Source organism: Macrotis lagotis, chromosome 3 (genome assembly GCF_037893015.1).
Source record: "Macrotis lagotis isolate mMagLag1 chromosome 3, bilby.v1.9.chrom.fasta, whole genome shotgun sequence".
NCBI lineage: Eukaryota > Metazoa > Chordata > Mammalia > Peramelemorphia > Peramelidae > Macrotis > Macrotis lagotis.
The window spans coordinates 193183248-193207571 of NC_133660.1; the positions used below are offsets into that span (position 1 = coordinate 193183248).

Below are 24324 nucleotides of genomic sequence, written 5' to 3' on the forward strand. Positions count from 1 at the left end.
AAGATCCTGAATGTGAGAATAGGCTCCCTTCTTTTCTCTTCAATGTTAATGTTCTCTTCAATGTAGTCTAATTACCAGTAAACTAAATCATCAAACTCAATAATACTTACAGTCAGCATTTTTCAACGATTGCTTCTTTTTAGAGGGTTTGGAGATGACTTTGATCCGTTTGCTGAGGAACACACCGATGTCGTCACTGTTGCCATAGAACATTTTTACAGATAACATGAAATGTTTTCGCTTGTCTGAATCAGATATATACAGTGTTTTGGCTGTGCAATAATTCTGTGGAAAGAAATATTTAATTGCACCAAAATCATAACAATCCAAATAATCAACAATTTAGAATGCCCATGGCTAGGCTGAATAAGGCTTTAGTGCCAAAAAGAAAGGTAAGCTTGAAACTGAAATTGTCTCCTAGAAAGTAGACAAAAATTCTTCACTAATAAATCTTAAGAAATATCATATCATTTTTCTCTCTCCAATTTAACATTTTAAAAAGTTACCTTTGCTTTGCTAAATCTTTTTGAATGGCTTTAAAAATGATTATCGTAGTTCATTCAGAAGACATACATGTAAATTTTTTTTTTTGCAAGGCAAATGGGGTTAAGTGGCTTGCCCAAGGCCACACAGCTAGGTAATTGTTAAGTGTCTGAAACTGGATTTGAACCCAGGTACTCCTGACTCCAAGGCCAGTGCTTTATCCACTACACCACCTAGCCACCCCCATGTAAAATTTAAAGTTCATGATTGTCTTTTTGCAAAAGAAAAAGGAAAAACAAGGGCATCTGAATCTATTTTTTAAAACAGGTTTTAGCAGTGGTCTTTCTAAAAATATTATTTTTATGGGCATTTGTTTTATTTTTTCTGTATAACTGCACATCAAATAACAAATCCAAAAGTTTGAGGACATTTCACTAATTGTGTCACTAAATTATATAGTAAAAAGGGTTTAAAAAAATATGTAGACTATATTGATTGAAAACAATGGATGACCATGGCTAATAGGAAAATAACCTTGTTGAAATGAGATAATAAATATCAAATGCTTTGCAAACCATAAAGTGCTATATAAAGTATAGTAGCTGTTTTATCACCAGAGGAAGGGATGTTTGATGAACTAGGACTATATCTAGGCACTTACATGTTGACATGAGGGGTCGAAAAATCATGCAACTTACTACACTGTTATTGTAAATGACTGGTTATTAAATGACTAGAAAACTAGCAACTAAAGAGAAGCTATAAATATAGGCATAATTTCTCCCATTTAAGAAAAGGTTAAAAAATACTGTCCTGAATTTTATTTGGTGCTTTTTTAAGACCCCACTTAACTTTATTTTTACAATTTTAGGTTTGCAACTTCTTTAAGAACTAAGGAGAAAAACAAATTATTCATTACCTGTAACTTTTAAATGGGGAAACAGAAACATTAAAGGGTTATCTGATAGAAGGAAATAGTTATATCTTCTTAATTTTTTCTTGGTATAATCCTCAAATGTGAAAAAAAGTTTTATGTAACAATGTCATATTTCTTAAATAGGTATATTTTAATTTGGTTTACTTCCATTTAATCATGTATATTTTTTTAAAAATCTAAGATTAAGTTGATGTGATTTTGTCCAATTTCTTTTGTTTTGGTAACAGAAATAATTTAAGTGGATGGTAAACCTCAAATTTTTTTGTTTGTTTTAATTAACTTTGTTGACTAGATGTACTGCCTTAGTAGCAGAACAAAAATATTGCAGGTTTATCCTGAGATTTTTCATTAGCAGAGAGATTTAAAAATGGAGGTTTGGTTGCCATCTTGAATTTCTTTTTATATTTGAAGAGGTTTTTAAAATTCAAAAGTATTAAAAGCTTGGTGAGGGTTGCTCTGCAGACTGCAAATTTAAGATGAAACTAATAGTAATAATAAAAACAAACAAACAAAAAAATAGTACTTTGCACTCACATAGCGCCTTTCATCCAAGGATCTCCAAGCGCTCAAAGATGGCATCTGTAAGCTGTTGTGGCAGGAGCCATGGGTCCGCCATACTTTTAAAGTGACAGCATAGTAGGTCAAATTAGCCTAAACTATGGAATTGTTCTGCAACATAAGACGAGGTCTATGAAAATGAAAATTAATGTACTAAAGTGTACATACACTAATGCAGGGAGCAAACACTAAGTGTATCTAAGTTAAGGTAGTTACAATCTAAGAGGAATAGCTTAATTTGGGATGGGAAGGATAGTTGTATACAATCTAAACAGTAAAGGAGGAAGTAGTGAAGTTTAGCATCATATATTAAGAATAAGTTAAGATATCATGGTAAAACACTGGTTAGCAAACACAAAAGGGAAAAAAGTACAATGGATATCTATCTGATCATAAGAACTAGAGACAAACAAGAAATTTTTGTCTTATAAAATCAAACCATCCATAGGATCACTCAACATGGAGAATTGAAATTTAATTGTTTCAATCTATAAATATAGACCTTAAGAAATTTTACTGGAACTATTATTTACTGGTAGGAAAGTATTGGTTAAAAGCAATAAAGAATTGGGATATAATGAATACAAGTTTCTCAAATTACCATACAGGGGTAAAAATTGAAAAAAATTACTATAACCATAAAAATATAATTTGTCTTTGTAAAAGCCAGAAAAAGTAAGAAATATATTTACTTCAGCATATAATATTGCTAAATTGGCTAAAGAAGTTCTAAAACAAATATTGCAGGTAACAATTTCCCTAAAAGATGACTATAAAAATATTTAGTTCATTTTCAAAAAGGGTATCATAAGAGACTGAAGAAAAAGTTGCAAAGGAAAAAAGCAGGATAAATAACTGATCGGAATGAAACTATAAATAATAAAATTAACTTTTTCTGGGTAAAGAACTTAAGATAATACTAGCAAAAAGGGTGTAGAAAATAAAGTATAAAGCATGAAAATAAGAACACATAACTTAGGGAATTCATGAATTAGCTTATTCTAAATTCATCTATATAAGAAACAAAGGAACTTTCACAACACATAAATATGAGTGATTAAGACAAAAAGCATTGCCTATAATGGTTACTAATACTAGGAAGAAACAAATAAAATGCTATTACAAAGAATTTGGAGTGATATCTAAATTTTTTCAGTGTTCAACAATTTTTATTGGTATCTTGTTTGTCTCATCTTGCTTGATAGGTTTCAGATGCAAACAGTCCTTAGATAAGTCACTAGACTACTGTTAATCTTTTTACGCTAAATATTCAACGGTAGTAGTTTTGTCAAATATTGTCCACATAAACAAATAAATAAATAAATAAAAGAAATGGTAGTGATTCTAAAGAGGTACCAGGAGTGAAGATTTTTGCTACATAAAGATGAATACAATGTTGACCAACCATTTCTTTACATCATGAAGCCCCAAAATGCACAATATCACTTTCTGTGGAAAACTGCTTTCTCTTCAAAGTGGCATATAAAAAGTACTATTAGACTCTGCTGTGAAGTTTAGGTTTCTGTAAAACTTGCATTTAGAGAATCACTTTGTAATGATAACATTTTATCAGTGATTAACACTATCAAAAGAATTTATTAAAATTAATTCCTCAGAACAGTTTTCAAATATATCTTAAGTAACTATAGGCAAATTAAACAATCTCTAAGAACTTTATTGATATAACTATTTTATTCATAGTTTACGGAATAACTAGTGAAACTAGGTCTGCTAAGCAGTGCCCTAACCACCTTCCCACAATGTCTTACATTGAATATTTTTCCAAGTAAGTTAAAAATATGATACTAGAATTTAAAAAGATATTTCCTATAAATCTGTGATTAATTACACCTTTTAGTACAAAGGTATGAGTATATGGATGGAGCAATGATAAATATTATTTTCTCCAAGTCTTTTTTTTGCACCTTTCAGAATCAGCTGTTTGCTTACTTTCATTTTTTTTCTCCTAAATAAAACATTTCCTTTGTTAGCCACAGTCTCTCTTCATTAACCTACTGTCATCTCATTATCACCTACATTGACGAACAGTGGTGAATATGGTTACCCATGTAACTGTTGAGCAACAAATTGCTTTATTAATATTTTTTCAATATTCTGTTATAATGATTTTTATTCAAATAATGGTTGCAGAGAAGTTATCTGGACAATTATTCCACAAAAACCATATTTTTGGTGGGTCAGAAGTATCTAGACACAAGTTAAAAATCTAGAAGAAGACTAATTTTGACATCTATCCCTTCCTTCTCTGGGGCTGTACATGTACCACTCTTATATTTAAATCTGATGGTGGATGGACTAACCACTCATTATACTTGCCCTCTCCCACCCCACTCCCCAACCTTGATAAAACCACCAACAGGGAGCAGTTCTGAAAGGTGGTGGCACCAAAAGAAATAATGTGGTTAAATGTAAAGTCAATCCTTGAGTGCCTGTGTAGCTTGAATTCTTGAATCTCTGTCACTAATGTCACTTGGCTGTTTTGCTCTCTATCTCTAATATGGCTTATAAGTATATCACTCAATTATATCTTAAGAGGCTATAGTAAATTAAACGGGTTACAAAATTATTACGAATTACAAAGACAGATAAAAAAAAAGTAGTCATTTTGCTAAAAATGCCTCAAAGTTAAAATTAAATTTCTCCAGGCAAAAAAAAATGGGAGTTAAAAAATGTACTGAAGACACTGAATTGGTTGGGAAGGAATAAACAATTTGCACAGTGCCAACAGAACTCATTGTAGCTTGGATTTGAATTTAAAACTATATAGTCAAAGTTAGGTAGACACATTGTAAGGAATATTGAGAAAAACAAAAAAGTGATAGTAACTTGCAGTGTGTTCAGTTTTCACTATGTGTCCTTTAAGGTTTCTTAGTGGGTTCTTTCTTTAACATCTGTTAATATTTTTAAGTTATATTTGGTTGCATAAAAATAATTTTATTTAAAATGTTCAATTTTAAAAGATATATGTACTGGAACTATTTTATATAATTGCACATGTGAAACCTATATCTGATTGTTTGCCATCTCGGGGAGAGGGAAGGGGAAGGAAGAAAGGAGGAATAGATTTTGTAACTCAGTTTTAAATAAAAACATTAATAAAAAATTAAAAATATATATATTCAAGTGGTTCACAGAACAGTCAAAAAAAGAAGTCAAAGCTTAAGTAGTTAAACAATTAAAATTTTCATGACATTTAAAGTCAAATTGGAGAAATTAACACTTGAATAGCAAAGAGTTAAAAAAAAAGATTTATTTAAGATTGTTAAAATTAGAAAAAAGAGTTAGAGATGCTTCCTGAATATAAAAGGAGAAAGAATTAAGTTAGATATTAACACACTATGTTTGACAGGAAGGTCAACTAACTAATGAAATAATTTGAAAAGGAAAGAAATTTAATTATTACCACCAAAAAAAGTTTTGAAATAAAGTTTTTTGAAAAAAGTTTTTGAATAAAGTTTCTCTTCTATACCTAGTAATGTTTTGTTCCACATAGAAAGCAAACTAATCCATTTTTTCTAAAATGTTAAGCTTAGAAACAAATGAATTTTTCAAAGATTTTATCCAGGGTTTTTTCTGTTATTGCAAAGAGTAACATTATACTATTTCCCATTAAGCATTCTACAACTGCTAAGTTGTGACTCCTTAATTTGCCTATGGTTTTTAATTAGAAATCTCAGATTCCTTGACCAGTGAATTTTGTCAAGCTGAGACCCTTAATGTATCACTGTAAATCAACACTTCGCTACCAACACTTAAGCCAGTTGTAGACTAGTTGCTTAATATATATCTTTCAAATATTGACTTAAATAGTTCATTAATTTCTCTAGGATAGCTAGAACTCTGATATCTATAAAAATTATTCCCCCCCCGAAATTAAAAATGAAAACTGGGACCATTATATCCCTCATATGAAAATATGTACAGGCTTTACTATACCTTTCCTTCCAAGTTCAACTGCTGCATTTCTTGGTCACTATTTCCTATTCCAATAAATGCACATGGTTGAGATTCTTGTTCAGAAGAACCATCACGTTCCATTTGTTCTTTTTTTTTCTTCCATCCGCTGCCCATAAGATAAACACAAGGAGGAGGACAAAAAAACCTGAAGATAAAACACAAAAAAGAGCTACAGGAAAAATTTAAATTTAAAACTGTCAGTAAATCAGATTCCTACAATTGAATCTCATGAAAACATACTGGGGGAATCCTCACAGACTCAAATTTATATGCTTTTATATATTATCTTGGGTTTGCTAAAAGTGATATACAGTGAAAACCTCTAACAAAAATCCTCATTAACAGTTACAGAAAGGGCTGATATCCTTGAGGTGGAAGGTGGAAGGTTCACATTTGTGGAAGTCTTGGCATAACTGAAAGGGCACAAAGATCCTGTGTTTGGAAGGAGCCCTCACTCCTGACACATCTCCTAGTAAGTGTGCCTGATATCCAGCCCCATCCTAAATTGAAGGTTACTCTTTTCCTTGATGGAGAAGTAACTTTTCAAATTCTGCCTTCTGATAGTGGAATGTATAAAGACTCAGATCTAAGACTCCATCTTGGAGGTCTGGTTCTTTAGCCAGGTCACCCATGCACAACCACATGATCAATGAACTCAGAAAAATATTAATAGAAGTCCATGTTAAGCTAATTTGATTTTGTTCTTTCTTGAGGCCAAACTCTGGATGTTTAAGTTTGTCCCTTAATTAGGACAAACCCTGAAGGTTAACAGATGCTTAATCTAATTATTAAGGTCAAACTCCTGGAGGTCCTCAACATGGATATTAAAGTTAAGCATCATTCAAACAGACTATAGATGCTTTAAGACAATTCAATTGTATTGCACACACACACACACTCTCTCTCTCTCTCTCTCTCTCTCTCTCATACATATGGTAAAGCTTAGCAAGTATCATTAGCTTTACTTATGAAATCTAACATACCAGTTGATATATTTTTGTTCTCATTTAAGAGGGCTTGGTTGCAAAGAAGGATTTTATTACAACAGATCACATTTATAACATTTCTATGGTATGCACCCAGAATATAGTATTATAAAATGGCTCTGGTATTCATATATTTTTGAGGGCTAAAGATAAGCTTTCTACAACTACATGCTACAACACCCCATTACAGTGAAAAAGTGATACAAGGTCTTCTGAGAGTTATGCTTGAAGAGAAGTTTAGTTAACAATAGAATATGCCAAAGGAAGTGATCTGGGGATGGGAGGTCAGGGCAGAGCCAAATTCACATAGGATGGACAAGGCTTTTGTTCAGTAGTAGGTACAATACTACACAGTGGAAAAAGGAGGCAAAAAATGGTTAAACTCCAGAATTCTCTAGTACAGATGGCAACTAAAGAAACGGTGAACAGCTGGGCAGGTGTGTTCTCATAAAATACTTGGAGTGTGGTCCTAAAACAAGAATTACATTTGCTAGCATTAAGAAGGAAGAAAGAGTAATTTGACAGAAGTTCAAAAAGGCTTCCAATGAGTAATAATTGTCTTTAATCTTCTTTATTACAAAAGGAGAATTAGTCAACATTTATAATGTACTTACTAAGTGCCAAACACTTTTTTAAATATACCATAACTCTGACTATCTAAATTGATTTCATTAGAGAACTCTGATCAGGAATGGTTGGCTGTTTAACAATTTTATTTAATATAGGAATTATGTATCGTAGGTAGGCTTGTTTTTAAATGAATATGACTGTTCCCAGTGCTTTGGTTATAATTATAGTAGCAACTGTCATTACACTTTTCCTTTGATTTTAAAAGAATTCATTAGGCCTGGCACTTGATTAAGTTAGTTAACTTAATGCCTAACAGCTAGCTGTCTCTATTTCTCAACAGTCTAGAAAAAAATTCAGATTTAAATTATAATTATAAATTTATTAGATAATAGAGGATGAAAGATTCTAATTTTCTCTATATAGTCTAACTTCAATTTCAATTAAAAGTTGTTTTTAAATTATTGAAAGGCATTTTATCCTAGTTTATTTTATGACAAGTTCAAGTAAAGAACCATCACACTACATGTATAGTTAATGTTCTTTGAATCGGCTTAAGTATTTTGTGTTGTTAAGACACAAAGATGAGTTCAGCTATAGACCTATCTTCTATTTAGTTGTTAAACATGTGGTTTGAGTTAAGTCATACATGAGAATTGCTATTAAAAACATTAAAGTGTGAAGTTATAGTATATATAGTATTTGAATAACAGTACTTATTTGATGTAATAGTTATTCATTTGATGATTGAAGATGTTAAAAAGTATAATCTGCATAAGTTCATAATGATGTGATCATAAAGTTTAATTCAACAATTACAACACTCATGAACATTCACAAACAAAAAATAAAGAGAATCAAAAGTTGATAAAAAAGGAAAATGATAAATGCTGGAGAAAAACATTAATATACTGGTGGCAGAGCTGTGAATAGGTCCAGTAATTCTTGAGAACAAATTGGAACTGTGCTCAAAATGTAATTAAACCATGAATATCTTTAACCCAATGATTCCATTAATATATTTATTGATAGAGATTTTTTTTTGTTTTTGTAAGGCAATGGGGTTATGTGACTTGCCCAAGGTCACACAGCTAGGCAATTATTAAGCATCTGAGGCTGGAGTGGAACTCAGATCCTCCTGACTCCAGGGTTGGTACTCTATGCACTGCACCACTTAGCTGCCCCGATAGAGATTTTTTTTTTAAAAAGGAAGAGGATTAATATGTACAAAGACATTTATAGCAGCTCTGTTTATAATAACAAAAAAACTGGGCACTATGGGGTACTCATTAATTACAGAATGGATGAATAAAGTATGCTATTTGAATATAATATTATGCCATATGAATGGTTTCTGAGAAACCCAGAAAGACATGAATTCATTCAGGGTGAATTGAGCAAACCAAGAACAATTTATATAATAACACCAAAACTAAAAATAAGGACAAACGAAAAAACAACTAAAAGCTTTAAGAATCCTAAACAGCACAATAATCATTATGATACCAAAGGACAATGATGAAGAATGCTACCACTTCTGAGAGAAGTGATATACTTAGGGTGTTAAGAATGAGACATTTTTGGCCATGAACACGTGGGAAATTTGTTTTGTTTAAATTATGCATATTTGCTATAAGAAATAGGGGGGAAATATTTGCCTATTAACTGAAAAAAATTTAAAAAGAATGGCAGACATTGCTTATAATTTGGTCGCTAAATGATGAATTTTTGTTTATGGTAACCAATGAAACAAAGAAACAATTTTAATTTCTTTCAGACCTGTATATAGCACTCTTACTTCTACAGAGACAGTGTCAGAATAACAGAAAAGGTGCTAAGCATCATAGCTTTTACATTACTATGAATATTATAATAACTACAGGTACATGCAAAGTTTTTTTCCAACATCCAACATCAAGATAAAGGAAATAAGAAGACAATGCTCGGATCATCTCATTTTTAGTGTTCATAAGGAATATTGGCAAATAGATTAGCAGTAGGTTAACTATTTCACAAGATCTTCCAAACCAAGTCAACATATACTTTGATATTCAGTAACTTCAAAGCAAAGGTAGACAAGAGAGAGTGGTGAATAATATTAGAAAATATGGCTTAGATTTGAAATATATTAGAAGTCAAAGATTTGCATAATCCATGCCTATGGATTACGAACACTTCATAAAATTGTGAAATTTGAGAGATGCAAGGGACACAAGAACCATCTAGATCAACTTATACGTGAAAGAATTTGTTCTATAAACATACTTGAAAAACTGTTGTCTAGAACCTATCTGAGGATCTCTAAAGAAGTGGAAGCCTTGACTTCTTGGGAAAGGACAGTCTATTTTTGGATGACTCTAATGTAAAGAAGTACTCTCCTTGTCCCAACCTTTTTTTTCAACTCCCACCACTATTCCAGGTTTAAAAAGGAAAAGAAAAATCTATTCTAGGAGAGAGACTGATGGTTATGGAGACTACCAAATATCACCCAAAAACTTACAATGGCTCTATTTTAAGAGATAGGAAAGGACTGATTATTGCTGTGAGAATCAGAATCAGTTATAAAAAACAATCAGATAACTGAATAACTAAAATGCAATAATATTTGTAAAAAAAAGCTAACATAGCACAATTCTTATCACATGGGGGCAATTAATAAATGCTTGTTCCTCATTACTTGCTTCAAAGTGAAAACATCAAATTTGAAAGAAAAGTTTATCTTTAAATGAGAAATAAATTCTACAAGCACTTATAATATTGTTCTAATTCATGGACCTTGATTGTCACCATTTCCTAATAGAGTTCAATTGACTGCAAGAAAGTGGGGCAAAAAAAAAAAAAGCGGAAAACTGTCTTAGCTAGCAAAAATTGCCAGGTGTGTAAAGAAAGCAGTCAAGGCTAGTAACAGTTTAGAATCATTTGTAAAACATGGTAAAGATGAAGAAAGCATAATTAATAATTTAAAATATCAAAAAGCAATGGAAATGAAAATAGGTTTAGAAAAAGCTTGAAGTGCGAGAACCAAATAATCTACAACATCTGAAGAGCATAATGAGTAACTTGAGGGGAAAAAAACAACAATTATTGGTAAAGATTTGTATCTATAATGAGCAGAAACAGAACTTGGATGCTCAGACTTTAGTTCCTTACAGGCTCATCTGAAGAAGTAGAAATGACATTTAAGAAGGTAACGTTTGAAAAGTAAGTTGGACCAAATCAAGTACACAGAATTCTATGAAAAAAAGTCATAAAAGCTGAAAGATTGCTTTAAAAGATAACTCAGGAAATTGCACATAAACAAAAGGGGTAAGAGGTTGGAACAGAGTCTCAGATCCTATTAATACTCCAACAAATGTAACTAAGATAACATCAACTACCAACACATCATACTATAAAATCCTTGTAAGATTGATCATTATACATATCAAAGATATATTTCATGAAAATATAGGAAGGGAATAGATTTTCACAAATGATTCTCCATGATGACCTCATTATTAGTTAAGTAACTGAGTGAGATATGTGAAGATGTTATTCTTATTTCTACTAAGAAACCCCCCCCCCCAAATATTTGACTTGATAGCAGAAAATATATCTTTATGGCATAGGTTCTTTTTTTTTTTTTAGGTTTTTGCGAGGCAAATGGGGTTAAGTGGCTTGCCCAAGGCCACACAGCTAGGTAATTATTAAGTGCCTGAGACCAGATTTGAACCCAGGTACTCCTGACTCCAAGGCCGGTGCTTTATCCACTACACCACCTAGCCGCCCCAATGGCATAGGTTCTTACTTAGTATTGTGAACCTTAAAAATATATTTTGATGACCACACTTAAATACAATTAGTTTCCTTTGCAATCTTACTCATTTCAAAATATTATTCTGAGGAGTCCACACACACACAAAAAAAGTTGAGAAGGCCTGACCTAGAGGAAGGCCTCAACACAATAAATAGTTCCTCTACTGGAGATCCATGGGAGAACAAAAACAAGAATAGTACAGAAAAATGGCAGAGAAAGGTTATAATTTGTATCCACAGAAGAAGTACCCATACCAATATGTTTTTTGAAATAGTGAAGTAAAAGCCAGTAAAATCAAAGCCAGTAAAAATCAAAATAAGAATTTTTCATTTGCTTGTCAGCTGCTCTATGGTATCTGATGTGTTCCTAGGACACAACAGGAACTCTTCTAAATAACTGCTGCTACTTTCTAATGATGACTTAATAGATCATATTCTTTTAACTAATATAAAGATAAGTTCGATTCTGACTATTTGACAAAACATTTGTGATTGTACATCTTCCATCCTTTCATCAACCTAGAATCTCTGTCCTATGCTCATACCCTAGCTTAATTCCTCTTTCAAGTGACCTCTAGTAATTTTTTTTTAAAAATGACTTCTTTTTTTTATTCATTTGGCACTTAATTATATGCAGCATTGTAATACTATTTATATCTTCACATGTATATGACTGTGTGCCATTCTGGTCAATGCTACTCTAGCATTAATGAAATATTAAAGAATTGGAGAAAGTCCTGTAAGTAGGTTAGGTTGATGCTCTGGGCATCATCTGGGAAGGCAAGGACAATCTGAGATCTACTGATAGAGTGACCAATAAGATCACTGATCTATTAAGATATTAATTTATATATTTGATTTTTATCAGGAACTCCATCAAAGATCTAGGTACTATAGTCTCTAAAAAGATATCAAATAGCAATTTTTATCAACGACTTATTCAATTCCACCTCAGAGACAACTTGAAAGCCAATCAGGACATAGGTATAAATATTAATTTGATAACCATTAAAAATTTGAAACTAAAAATATTTTTAATGTACATTAATTATAAAAAGCAATGCAACAAACCAGAAGGGGAGGAAGGTTTTCCATCCCAGTACAGTATTAACTTACTCAGTGGTAAAAGTCTAGATTAGGGAAGACTTGAACAAATCTCAAAGGTTTGAGATGGTTTTAAAGTGATTTCAAATATTCAAGCCATCATTAGGGATTGTTTTAGTTTATAGCTCTCAAGTTATCCTAGGATATTATGGAAGAAATTCAATGTCAAGATGGGCTTTGTCAGTTTTCATATAAAAAATTAAGGGCAAAGGCATTATCTAGAGATAGTTTTTTTTAATCAATCAGCAGTGTTACAGGTCTGTGAGTAATGCCTGCAAAATAAGAGTAACACTTCAATATCTCACCAGATCTAACACTAAGAGAAATCATACAAATACAGCTAATTATTTTAATAGGCAAGTTCACTTAATTGTACAATAATCTGGGAAAGAGAGGGCAGTTGTAACTCTCTAGATTTGGTCAAAAGATGTGAACGTAGAAAGTTTAATAGCTCCAGGTAAATTTTGTAAGAATACTATAATTACTCAAACCAGGTACCAGATTTTATGTAAAATTGTTCTATAAATCTTTTTTTTTTAGGGCTGGTGCTCTATCCACTGCGCCACCTCGCTGCCCCCTATAAATCTTTATGTAACAAATAATGTAAACAGGGTAAATATTTCTACAGAGTCTCCAATGATTGTTTCTGGGCTGACCAGAATATTAACTAGCCTTTATCTCTACCCAAAAAAGATACCTGTGAACATATATAAATAATACATTCACAATAGAAATCCTTAACTTAAATTTTGAAATCCACTGTTTTCACTTTAGATTTTTTGGGTAAACTTTCCAATATAACCCTATCTGAGAAAACTCGGCCTAGAAAGATCAATAATGATAGCACATAAAACATTTAATCAATTAAAAATGCTTCCCTTCCACAACAACCTTATAGGGTAAGAAATACAAACAATACTATTTCATTGAGGAAACCATGGCTAAAAGAGCTTAGCTATAAAGCTTGAAAGGATCACAACTGAGATTTGAACCCAAATATATTAACAGTAAATCTAGTATACTATTTTGCAATTATATTACACTGTCCCTCAAAGTTTTGATCCAAGATTTGTGTAACAAAATGCCAGATAAATTTTAATTAATATTACTGATATTTTGCATTTAATATATTTATACTCAAGGACATATAGTTTATGAAGTTCAAAAGAAATATTAAGCAATTCTGCCTTTATTTTCCCCTATTACTTTCTATATATTGTTAGACAACTATTAAAACCAATATTGCTCTCTTCCACTAGGTGGCAATAAATACACAGTTTAGATTTAATTTATAGCAATTTTATAAAACAATCCTTTAATGCTACCAAAATTTTACTATTCAGGATCAAAGATTTAAGGATCATACTCATTGAATGTGATGCCTTTATTTCATGGATGGAGAAACTAAGGCCTTAAATGAGAATGTTAAATTACTTTTCCCAACTTCAGAGTTATAAAATGATAGACTTTAAATCTACTTTTCCTGAATAATTGCTAATATTTAATGTTTTGCAAAGCACTTTTCATATATTATCTTAATAGAAATCTGGTTCTTTTTGCATTAGACACTAAGTTTGTAGAACTTTCTACTTTTCTACCTTTGTAGAACACTCTAATATATATATATGAAATCACTGAAAAACTTCAGATGGAGAATGATTTTCTTTTTAACTTAATAACAATTGATATTTTTATTAAGGATAAAAAAGCACTTTTAGCCATTACCCCCTATCCGAGCCTCACTACAGTCCTATGAATTCAGCAGCACAAAATAAAGAGGAAGAAATTAAAGCCAGAAAGGTTAAACAACTTGCCCATAGTTTAAGAAAAAAAAAGTTTCTGCTAGAAACTGGACTGAGCTTAGCCCAAATTTAGCACTCTAATTACCAATGCCATTAGTACTGCAAGTTAGGAACTGAAAGACTATGAAGCAAAGAAACCATAAAAATGATTTTTTTAAAAACCAAATCTAGTCCTAAAATGGGCAATTTTTAATCAAATAAACATTATTATGTCATTCACCTTACACAGATCATGTGCCTAAGAAATTGTTGATTGATTTAATTCTTCTTAATGTTAGAGCTGCACTGTTATTATGTAACCTGGACATTTTTAGACCATCAGTGCTGGGTATGGTTTAACAGAAAGCCTGACTTAGTCAGGAAGAGTTGTCAAACTCTGTCTTTGACAAATATGGTCGGGTTAGACTGGATGAAGCATTTAATCTCTCAGGGTCTCAACTAACTCTCAGACCAAAAATCCATACACAAAAGGCTGAGGGGGTTGAGAGTTTCCCCACCAGGAATCCTTAGCATGATTAAAGTTTTTATTCTGGAAATAACAATGTTAAATATGAATTCAAGAAACCTAATTTTTTTCTGAAATATTTCCATGTTTTAAAATAAATTTTTATTGATAACATTTTTTACATTTCCAGAACTTCTCTCAAACTCTCTGCATCTACCTTCCAAAAAAGTCATCCCATACAATATTATCTTTAAAAGAGACAAAACCAATATTTATGCCATATAATACATGTGTATACCTCCCAATTCTGCAAAGTTATGAGTGCTTTTCATATTCTTTCTTTAGAGTCATGCTTGTTCTTAGTAATTCAAAAACAATCATTTTCTATTGATTTATAGTATTATTATGTCTGCTTCATTCTGCACAGAACATATAACTATATCCATGATTCTCTGTATTCATCATTTATTACAGAACAATACTATTCCCATTATCACAATATGTTTAGTCATTCCCAATCAGTGGGTATCTACTTTGCCTTCAATTCTTTGTTACTCCAAAAAAAGTTTTGTTAAAAATAATTTGCTGTTTATGGAGATAATTTTCTTACAAATGCTAGTTTAGGGAAATAAGTCTAGCAATGGAATTTCTGGGTCAAAGGGTAAGTACATTTTGGTAACTATATTTGCACAATTTTGAACTGCTTTCCAAAAAGGTTGTACTGATTCACAGGTCTATTAACAGTGAAATAGGTGTTTGTCTTTTCTCATGACACCTCCAATGTGAACTACTGTCATCCATGCCAATTTGCTGAATGTAAGATAAAACCTCAGAGATGTTTTGATTTGTATTTCTCTTTATTATTGGTGATCTAGTATATTCTTTCATATGGTTATTAATTGTGTCAATTCATTTTAAATCCTTTTATGCCTATCTCTTGCAGAATGGTTTTTGAGGTATGCTTGTAATTTTAAGTGTGTACCATACACAAATACATATGCTTTGGGTTTCTTTTTTTTGGTAATTTGTGGGGGTTTTTTAGGTTTTGTTTTTTTTTTTTTTGCAAGGCAAATGCCCAAGGCCACACAGCTAGGTAATTATTAAGTGTTTGAGAGTGGATTTGAACCCAGGTACTGCTGACTCCAGGGCTGGTGCTTAATCCACTGCACCACCTAGCTGGCCTGGTAATTTGTTTTTTAAAGACTCTGAGTTCCACTGTTTCTGATTCTCTTTTCTACTATGTTTGATTACTCCACTTTTTATTCATCAAATAGATTTGATGATTCCTACACACACAAGCACACACACACATTCATACAACACACATATACATAATACATATATACATACACACATACCACACACATAAATACATATATACATGAATATAGCACACACATATACATAAATATGGATATACGAGTATATGTGTGTACCTATTGTGGAATGGCTTTTGGTAACTGTATGTATATGTTCTTTATTTCTCTATAAGTAACATTTTGTAATAAAACCTATAAAAGCATCCTATGTGCTTTGGTGGATTATACATTTTATAGTTACTTGGAATGAGTTTTTTATCTACCAATCAAGAAACATTTAGTTAGTACTTACTGTTATAAGCTTAGGGGATGCAAAAAAAAAAATCTCTTGTCCTCAAGAAGTTTATAATCTAACAGAGGAAGACAAAACACCAAAGGAAGCTGAAGGGGCTGGGGGAAGCAGGGTGGAAAAGTCAGTCAGAGAAGTCCTAAGGTGGTACAGCTAAATGGGAAAGGAGATTTCTGAGTTAACAATCTCTCTAAATCTCTCTCATGGCACCATCTTCCAGACAGGCCAAGGGTAATGATGAAGTACAATACCAAGACTGAAGAGATATTAAAGGATGATGAACTTCTCTCAATAATGGGTTTCCTGGGGCACAGTGTAGAAGGTAGTCAGGGAAATCTCATGGTAGTACAGACAAGTGAGAAATTTCTATTACTGCCTGTTTTTTTGTTATTACTATACAGAAAAGTTGTTAATTTTGTGGGTTTATTTTTGTAGTCTATAAAATTTTTGTGATTTAAATTTTGTAAGATTAAATGTTTTAAATAGTTATTTTTGCTGATTATGTAGGAATGTCTTTTTTTGTTATTTGTTTTTGTTTTGCAAGGCAACGAGGTTAAGTGTCTCAGAATGGATTTGAACTCAAGTCCTCTTGATTCCAGGGTGCGTGCTCTATTCACTGCCACCTAGCTGCTCTGGAATATATAAACCATATCATCAGCAAATAAGGATTGCTTTATGTCCTCTTTATGCCTTTCTTTTTCTTGTTTATAATGTGTAGGATTTTTAACATAAATGAGTGTTATACTTTGTCAAAGGCTTTTTTATGGATCTATAAGGGATGACTATATAATTCTGGACATTTTTATTTTAATATGATGAATTTTTTCCTAATTGTTTTCCTGATTGTTTTTTCTAATGTTGAACCATCCCTGAATCCATGATATAAATTCAACTTGGTCAAAATGAATGATTTCTTTAATGAATTGTCATAGTGTTATGTCTAAGACCAGTCTCAGGTGCAGTGGATAGAATACTGGTCTTGGAATCAGGAGGATAGGAATTCGAATCCGGTTTCAGACACTTGACACTTTACAAGCTGTGTGACATTGGGCAAGTCACTTAACCTTGGCTGTCTTGCACACAGGTTCATCTCCAGTTGTCTTGATTCGTATCAGGCCACTGGACCCAGATGACTGTAGAGGAGAAAGTGGGGCTGGTGACTTAGCACAGCCCCACCTCACTCAAATCCATTTCATGTGTTTTTCATGGCATTACCTCCCTGATGCTGTGGTCTTCTTTGAAAATGAAGGACAAACATTATTACTATTAAGATCAATTTAAAATTGCTATTCGGGGCAGCTAGGTGGCGCAGTGGATAAAGCACCGGCCCTGGAGTCAGGAGTACCTGGGTTCAAAGACGGTCTCAGACACTTAATAATTACCTAGCTGTGTGACCTTGGGCAAGCCACTTAACCCCATTTGCCTTGCAAAAAACAAAAATAAAATTGCTATTCATTAATGGCATCACTGTGGTTGTTATTTGTTTTACCCTTCCCTGGTTGAGGTATGAGGAATTTTAACTGAATTTTCTCCTCCTGGGGTCTTTGGTAATTTTCCTCATAATCTCTTATCAGAGATGCTTTGATTGCATTTCTAGTTATTATTAGTGAAATGCTATATTCTTTCAAATGGATACTAATACTGCACAATTCACTTTACAGAACATTCTTTAAATATCCTTTTATGCTTATCTATTGGGATTTTTTTTTACTTTTACTTTCCCCTTTAATGGCAGATTAACCAAGGACAGGACTTCAAATCTATCTTGACCTCTTCCTACATGGACTTCATTAGCTTTTTATTAGTTAATAATTTTTAGTTAGTATTTACTTTTTGTCAGGCTCAACTTCTGGTCCAATCTGGGGGAACATTAATATGGATACCAGTACCCTTTCCTTCAGGTCCAGTGGAATCCTCCACACATGCTGACAACTGCACAAATTTCTTTGCTGAATTCTGCCTGAGCACTGCTGTAGCATTATACTGCTGCTTAAGGGAACATACAGGGTCATTTTTCTTTAAATCCGCCTCTTCCACTGATGGAGGGTTAGGAGAAGGTTAGTTGATTATTTGTTGCCACAAAATACTGGAGAGGGATATGGTCAAGGAGGTATCCTGACACACACTGTGAGAGAACTACTGGATGAAAACACCAAAGACAAGCTTGAGAGTTGTTGTGTAGAGCCCTGCCAGGGCATGGGCATGGGAAGTGGTGGAGCAGTGGGTGCTGAGTAAACTTGCTCAAGATTAGTTTGTGGTGCTGTTGATTCCTCAGGTTTTAGAGATCAGAGTTCTGGGTAACAGCCTCTGCAGACAGCTGCCACTGCTTTTGAGAGGTCCTGGGGATGAGAGAAAATGTCTAATCCTTGATCCAGAAGTCTTTCAACAAAGTCAGTATGACCCTACATAACACCAGAAGGAGGAGGCCATTTTCAGTTACCTTTGCAAGTTTCAGTCTGGCACACATAATGGTCAGAACAATTCTGACACTGAATCACAAAGGAAGAAGATATTCCAGATGAAAATTAGGTTCTTTCCTCCTACCCTTGGGACTTCTAAAGACTAAATGTTACTCCCATATTAAAGAATATTGAATCCTCTTCTTTAGACTAGTGAATCCCAGAAACTTTCTCATTATTGGGGGGGTGAAGATGGTTATTACTCTCTTATTCTTCCATCCATACACACACACACACACACACACACAAACACACACACACACACACTCTCTCTCTCTCTCTCTCTCTCTCTCTCTCTCTCTCTCTCTCTTACCAATGTACCAATGAAAAACCTAAAAACGTTCATAATTCTGGGTAAAAGAGTAATAGCAAGGTGTTAGTGGGATTTACTGTAATGGGAGAGGGAACTGTATTATGATCAGACATAAGCTTTAGGAAGAAGAATCTGGCAGCTGGATGAAGGGTGAACTGTACTTGAGAGAGATGTGAGGCAAGAAAACAAACAGAAAGCTATTGCAATAGCTCAGGAATCAGGTGATGAAGATCTTCACCCAGCTGGTAGCAGCATCACAAAAGATGGTATGCTAGAAATGTAAAATCAGTAGAAACTGGTAGAAGATTGGATATAGGATATTAGAGAGTTAAGGATACCAACTAGGCTGTCAGCCTGGGTGACTGAGAGAGGATAATGGTGCCCTTAACAGTAATAAGGAACTTTAACTAGGAGACAACTTTGGGGGATGGGAAGAGGGAGGAGGTTGATGGTGATAAGGAGTTCAGTTTTGGACATGATGAATTTATGAAATCTATGGGCTATCCAATTTGAGATGTCTAAAAGGCAGCTGGAGATGCAACACCAGATGTCAAGAAAGATGTGGGTTGTTCCAAAATACCTAAGAATTAAATGGAGAGATGATAACTATATCCATGGTGAATTCCATTATGAGCCTTAAGATCTATAAGATCTGGAACTGTAAACTCACAAAGTAAAATAAAACAGAGGGGGAAAAAGATGAGCGAGTTATTTTGATCAATTATATACCAATACATTTAACAATTTAAGGATGGAAGAATAATTACAAGAACTTAAAATGCCTAAGAGAAAACAGATTAACAAAAATGTCAACAGAATATCTAAATAAATCTATTTTAGAAAAAGAAATTGAAGGGCAGCTAGATGGCACAATGGATAGAGCATCACCAGCCCTGGAGTCAGGAGGACCTGAGTTCAAATCCGGACTCAGACACTTAAATCACTCAACTCCATTGCCTTACAAACAAACAAACACAAACTCCAAAAGTAATTGAACAGTCATAAATGAGGTTCCTAAGAAAAAAAGCATCCAGGGTCAGGTAGATTTACAAATGAATTATAACAAACATCAAATAATTCCAATATTAAGTAAATTATTTGGAACAAAAGCAGAGATGGAGTCCTATCACATTTCTTTATGAACCCAATATGGGACTAATACCTAAACCAGGAAGAGCAAAAAAGAGAAAGAAAATTATAGACCAATTTCATTAGTGAATATGAATACAAAAATCTTAAATAAAATACTAGCCATGAGACTACAACAATATATTCCAAAGATTATATATATGGGTACCAAGTATGATTTATATCATGAATGCAGGATTGATTTAACATAAGAAAAACCTGTTAACATAACTGACTATATCAATAACAAAAGAAAAAAATCATATGATTATATCAATAGATGCAGAAAAACCTTTTGACAAAAATACAACACTCATTTCTATGAAACAGAAGCATAGGTATAAATGGATTTTTCCTTAAAGTGGTAAGAAGCATCTACCTAAAACCATTAACAAGCATTATTTGTAATGGAGCTAAAATAGAAATCTTTTCAATAAGATCAAGAGTGAAACAAGGATGAACACTGTCATCAATATTATTTAATGTTGCATTACAAGTATGAGCAACAGTATTAAGAGAAGGAAAAAAACTTAAGGAATCAAAATGAGTAATGAGATAATAAAACCATTTCTTTTTGCAGATGATATGGTGATATACTTGGAAAATCTTAGAGATTCAACTACAAATAGAAGAAACAATAATTTTTATCAGAGTAGCAGGATATAAAATATAGTACCAATCAAACCCTGAAAGACAGTGAAAGATACCCCATTCAAAATACTGTAGGAGGCAGCTAGGTGGCACAGTGGAAAGAGCACTGACGGTGGAGTCAGGGATGACCTGAGTTCAAATTTGGCCTTAGACAACAATTGCCTAGTTGTGGGACCTTGGGGAAGTCACTTAATCCTAGTGCCTTAAACAAACAAACAAACAAAAAAAACCTAAAAAAATGTGTAAAATACAGTAGACTACATAATATACCCTGGGAATATATACTTGTCATGAAAAATCCAGGAGATACACAAACATAATTATAAAACACTGTTTTATACAAATAGATTTAAATAATTGGAGAAATATTGTTCAAAGGGGTGTGGGAGGTTGCAGAACCAATATATTAAAAATGACAATTCTACTAAATTAATCTACTTATTCAATGACATCCCAATTAAATTACTAGAGAAATAATAATAAAATTTATTTGAAAGAACAAAAGGTCAAGAATATTAAAAGAATTAATGAAAAAATAAAAAGGGAGGTTTAGTAGTACATCTTAAACTATATTTTATAAGGTAGCAATTACCAGTGGAATAGAGTGAACATACAAGACATAGCAGTAAATGATTACTGTAATCTTATGTTTGGCAAATATAAAGATTTCAGCTTTTAGGATAAGAGAACACTAGTAAAAATTTTTTGGGAAAACTGGAAAACAATCTGGCAGAAATTGAGTATAGCTCAGTATCTTGTACCATTCATCAAGATAAAGTCAATATGGATAAATAATCTATAAGAGAGATTTTATAAGAAAATTAGAAAAACATGGAACATATTACCTATTAGACTTAATGGAGAGGAAAAGAATTTTTGAATTAACAAGAGACTGATATTATTGTGAGATGTAAAATGGATGATTTTGACTAAATTAAATTTAAAAGTTTTTGTACAAATAAAACCAAGGTAACCAAAATGAAAAGGAAAACAAAAAATTGGAGGAAAATCTTTATAGACAGATTTTTGGATAAAGCGTTCATGTCTCAAATACATAGAGAAATTTGTGAAATTTATAAGAATATGAATCATTACCCAATTGATAAAAAGTCAAAGGATATGAACAGGCAGTTTCTTGATGAAGAAATCAAAGAACTATCCATAATAATATAAAAAAATTCTCAAAATCATTATTGATTAAATGATAATCTAAACAACTTTGACATACATCTCACATCTCTCAGATTGGCTAAAATATTAGAAAGGGCAAAATGACAAATGTTGGAGGGGATGTGGAAAAATTGAGTCATTAATACACTGTTGCTGAAGCTGTGAACTTATCCAACCATTCTGGAGTGCAATATGAAATTACACCCAAAGAATTATAAAATTGTGTATGCTTTTTGACTGAGCATTACTACTCTTAAGTCTGCTTTCCAAGGTGATTGGGAAAAAAGGAAAAAAAACCACATATTCTGAAATATTTAGAGAAGCTCTCTGTGGTGGCAAAGAATTGGAAACTGAGGGGATGCTAATTAATTGGGGAAAAGCTACACAAATTATAATATATGACTACGATGGAATACTACTGTTCTGTAAGAAATAATAAAACTGGTTGATTTTTAGAAACATGGAAAGATTTGCATGAAATAACGAAAAGTGTAAAAACCAGAACTAAGAGAACATTGTATACAATAATAGTAATATTACTGAAGTATAATTGTGAACAATCAAGCTATTTTTGAGTATTATAAATATTCAAATCAACTTCAAAAGACTGTGATGGAAAATACTATCCATTTCCAGAGAAAGAATTGACAAACAGAAGTATGTATAGTATATTTTACATATTTTTTACATACATTTATAAATGTGTGTTAAATGATGGTCTTTTCTAGTGTGAGGTAGGGAGGGAGATAGTTCAGAACTTGAAATGTAGCAAAAAAATTAATTTAAAGAGTTGAACTACCCTATTCTTTGTTGTTTGTTATCCCTGAACTCTATCTTTGTGATTGTTGTTATTTGTTCTTCGTTTTCAAAGAAGACCATGACATCAGGGAGGTGATGCCATGACATGTACATGAATTGGATTTAAGTAAGGGAGATGCTGTGCTAAGTGCACCAGTCTCACTTTCTCCTCCAGAACCATCTGAGTCCAGTGGCCAGATATGAATCAGGACAACTGCAGATGGCGCTAGGAGTGAGACAATTATGGTTAAATGATTTGTTTAAGGTCACACAGCTAGTAATTGTCAAATATCTGAAGTTGATTTGAACTTAGGCCTCCTGATTCCAGGGTCAGGGCTCTATCCATGGTGCCACCCAGCTGCCCTAATAAATGCTCAACAAATACTTGTTGAATGAAAAATTATTTTATGCAAATTTTTTAAAGATACAATTACATATTTTTTTGGTGAGGCTGTGGAGTTAAGTGACTCACCCAGGGTCACACAGCTAGTATCAATATCCTCCTGACTCCAGGGCCAGTGCTTTATCTACTCTATCACCTAAATCCTAAATACTATGCCTTTACTGATTCTCCTTTCTTTCCCCCAAACACTGGTTTAAGAGAAACTTTTTGCTATCATTTAGCTTTCCTTGTCAGTCTCAATTCATTTTGAGTTTTAGTAAATAAAGGTATTGTGGTATAGTGGAAAATGAGTGCTATTTTTAGAGTTCAAAAATTAAGGTTTCAATTCTCAGTTTTCTATGTCCTATTTTATGATATGGGGTCAATCATTTAACCCCTCTCATTCTCATTTTCCTTAACTATAAAAGGAGAAGGCTAGCTATCTAAGATTCCTTTCACTTCCATATCTATCATAATTCCTAAACATTCTTACAGAATCATGACATGATTCAGTATTTTTCATTCACAATTAGTTCTTGCTTCTATTTTTAAAAAAAATCTAAATTGGTGGATTAATTTCCTGTGTATTCATACTGGGCTCTTTACTAAACTATCTCTCTTCTTTCTTAATATTTTCGGGATATTTATTGAAGTTCTTTATATTTGGATTTCATGCATCCTTACTAGGGTAATTTCTCCTGTATAATTTTTTTGTACACAGGATAGAACATTCCCATCCTTTTTTTCTGATTGTGTTCAAATCTCAGGAGTATATCTGACTATAACCAAGTTTCTTGTCTATCTCAAATTCTAGGATGGAGTATTTCACTAGTCCCCTCATCCCCTTTCCCCAAGGTTCAAATCATCATGTCTACCCTTACTTACGATTTTTGTCTTGGTGAGAATCCCTGTATGAACTGGAAAAGTCACTTAACATTCCTGATTATCAGTTTACTCATCTGTAAAATGAGGGGAATGGGCTAGACCAGGACTGTCTAACCGTACTTCCAAAAGTTTTTATTGAAACAATAGACAATATATTTTGATGTGCCATTTTAGTGAGAGCTCTGCAGTAGCTTGGCTTCGTTTTACTACAGTATTTAGTAAACTCACAGGGGGTCACAGAAAATTGCCTGCGGGCTGCATTTTTGGAAAGCCTA

The 24324-nt window shown here is 32.7% G+C and overlaps 1 protein-coding gene across 9 annotated transcripts in view; it reads right to left on the reverse strand.

The window, feature by feature from the left end:
• RBPJ (recombination signal binding protein for immunoglobulin kappa J region) overlaps positions 1 to 24324 on the reverse strand; it is a 220490-nt gene that overhangs the window by 17945 nt on the left and 178221 nt on the right. For 8 of the 9 annotated variants that reach the window (XM_074229664.1, XM_074229665.1, XM_074229666.1 and 5 more), the window contains 2 exons: positions 5936 to 6101; positions 111 to 285 (listed from right to left, as the gene is read on the reverse strand). In XM_074229664.1, the coding sequence (XP_074085765.1) occupies positions 111 to 285; positions 5936 to 6101 (341 nt within the window). Of the gene's footprint in view, positions 1 to 110; positions 286 to 1954; positions 2548 to 5935; positions 6102 to 24324 lie in introns of those variants that run through there. The other variant, XM_074229672.1, reaches the window with a different exon arrangement.